This window comes from Olea europaea, unplaced genomic scaffold, assembly GCF_002742605.1.
Source record: "Olea europaea var. sylvestris unplaced genomic scaffold, O_europaea_v1 scaffold3255, whole genome shotgun sequence".
Taxonomy (NCBI): domain Eukaryota; kingdom Viridiplantae; phylum Streptophyta; class Magnoliopsida; order Lamiales; family Oleaceae; genus Olea; species Olea europaea.
In genome coordinates this window covers 40,513-42,889 of record NW_019251437.1, presented here as the reverse complement: position 1 = coordinate 42,889, position 2,377 = coordinate 40,513, and the positions used below count along the sequence as shown (strand labels likewise).

Below are 2,377 nucleotides of genomic sequence, written 5' to 3'. Positions count from 1 at the left end.
ATTCCACCCAACCAACAAGAAGAGATGTTACAAGAAAGGTGAAAGAATATGGGTAGAATGGGTCACATTGTACCACACACAATATTGGCAAAATTCCAACCTAATGCAGACGGCAAAGACGGAGTCACTTTCTATGCTCCCATCAACCACAATCGCCCACCCCAACTCGTTTTATTCCTTTTTCATTATTTTCTCAATTTTTAAGTTGAAAAACCTCGTTAGGAATTCGAGGTTGGCTCTTACTTGATTGTCCACATTCAATTTCTTTAAATTTGACGCGTAAAAGATGTTAAATTCTCGTGTTTAAGTATTCAACGTACCATAAAAGTAAGACGGAATTCTTAACAAAGATTAAGTCAATGTTTACAAATTGTGGATCTTACAGCATGTGTAAATAATAAGTTGTAGGTGTCGCGAAATGTATGAATAAAAACTATACTCAAACTTTATCAAATATGCTCTTAGAATTAAAAGAAGTTAATCTATTATTTTCTATTTTCTTTCTCACCATATATTTATCGACTACAACCTTTACCTTGACCCATACCCGGATCTTACTCTTACTACTCCGAAGTAGGTGGAGCAAGGGAACAAGTATCACGAGGGATGAGAAGTAACATAAAAATGTCATTTTTAATAAAATTAAAATTAAATAATAAATATTCCATGACACGAAAAGTATTTTAAGCAATAAAAGACAGAAATGTCACGGCGAATGCAACCGGGTGAGAGGTGAGATTCGTGAGAAGTAGGGGTAGGGCTAGGGGTAAGAGTAGGGATAGGCAAGAGAGATAAGGATAATGTACAAATGTCCTTTATAATAAAATTAAAATTATAATATAATAATGAATACTCAATTTCACGATAAGTATTTTAAGAAATTAAGAATAAACTATAAAGCAATAAATAGACAGCGTATTTCGGTGTTTATGTTTTTCCTTGTATATTTGTCCGACTCGGCTACTTCTGTCATTATGCCATTCATTTATTTTTCAGCCTAGTATTCGCAAATAATTCAGAGTTTTCCATACCAATGGCGGTTCAAGCTCAGTACCCATCAAGTTTTCTTGACGCAAAACAAGGAGACAGCTCACCTGGGAACGATTATCCATGGCAACCATCTGAATCGGGACGAGAATTTATTGATAACACTGCCATGTTCTTCCATGGGACTAATAACCCAAGAAAGAGAAGTAGATATCCTCAACCGTTTTCATCTGAATTCGATACTGGCCTTCACTTATCCTCTGGAAGCCCAAAACAACTGCGAAGTTCACAATCGGTTAATTCGCTTTCAATAATGGGGCAAAACTTGTCTCACCATATTAAACAACAGCGCAATGAACTCCAGAATCTCCTCCAAGCACAGGTAAAGTGGCGTATGAATCTCTAACCGTATTTCTGAGTAAGAGTTACGGTATTCAGATTTTTATTTAGTTATTATTAATACAGGGGGAGGAATTGAGGCGCACGTTAGGAGAAAAAACGAAGAGGCACTACGGTGCGCTGCTGCGGGCAGCAGAGGACTCGGCAGTGCAAAGACTCGGGGAGAGAGAGGCGGAACTGGAGAAGGCGGCGCAGCTAAACTCCGACCTGGAAGCGCGGGTGGCGCAGCTAAATGCTGAAGTGCAAACGTGGCAGGCTAGGGCGAGGGAGCAGGAGGTCACGGCGGCGATGCTACAGGCGCAGCTGCAGCAGGCTATGAAGTGCAGTGCGCATCAGGTACAGATTGATGCAGGAAACGAGCTAGGATGCACCGTGGGTGATGAGGACGATGCAGAATCGCAGTACATTGACCCGGACCGAGTTGTTGAGTTGACTGGGCCGAGTTGCAAGAGGTGCCTGCGGCGGGACGCCTCGGTGGTGGTGTTGCCGTGTCGGCATTTTTGTTTATGCAGGGTGTGTGACAGTGTTGCCCAACTTTGCCCAATTTGCTACTCCTACAGAAGTTCAAGTGTTGAAGCCCTGCTTTCCTAAAAGCCCAAGCCCATTTAGAAAGCCTATAAAAAAAAATGAAAAATGAAAAACTTTAAAAAAAAAAATGAAAAAATGAGAAAAGTAAACATGAAGAAAAATAATTGTGTTTTTATTTATTACTTTTTAACACTTCCGGATTACTTGATTTGTGTAAATTTTTGTATCCACCAGAGTGATATGAATTTGAACGTTCTAGAGATTCAAATATATTACCTGTTTGAGCTCTATTTTTACCTCATTAAAATGAAAAATATGGCCGTTATCCATCACATCAAGCCACTATTTTTGAATTTATATCTTTTGTGTGGGGCCCATAACAGCTCTATTTTTCATTTGTATTCTACAAATAATGTGGCTCAAACGGGCTCATAGATTCTACGAGCTTCCCTAATACAAGAAT

The 2,377-nt window shown here is 39.4% G+C and overlaps 1 protein-coding gene across 1 annotated transcript; it reads left to right on the top strand.

Moving 5' to 3' along the window:
• The first annotated feature begins 924 nt into the window (after nt 1-924).
• Nucleotides 925-2,014, top strand: LOC111385693 (probable BOI-related E3 ubiquitin-protein ligase 2). The gene is made up of 2 exons (XM_023010115.1): nt 925-1,369; nt 1,453-2,014. Exons 1-2 carry the CDS (start codon nt 1,034-1,036, stop codon nt 1,975-1,977), a joined length of 861 nt encoding a protein of 286 aa, XP_022865883.1. The 5' UTR covers nt 925-1,033; the 3' UTR covers nt 1,978-2,014.
• The last annotated feature ends 363 nt before the right edge of the window (nt 2,015-2,377 follow it).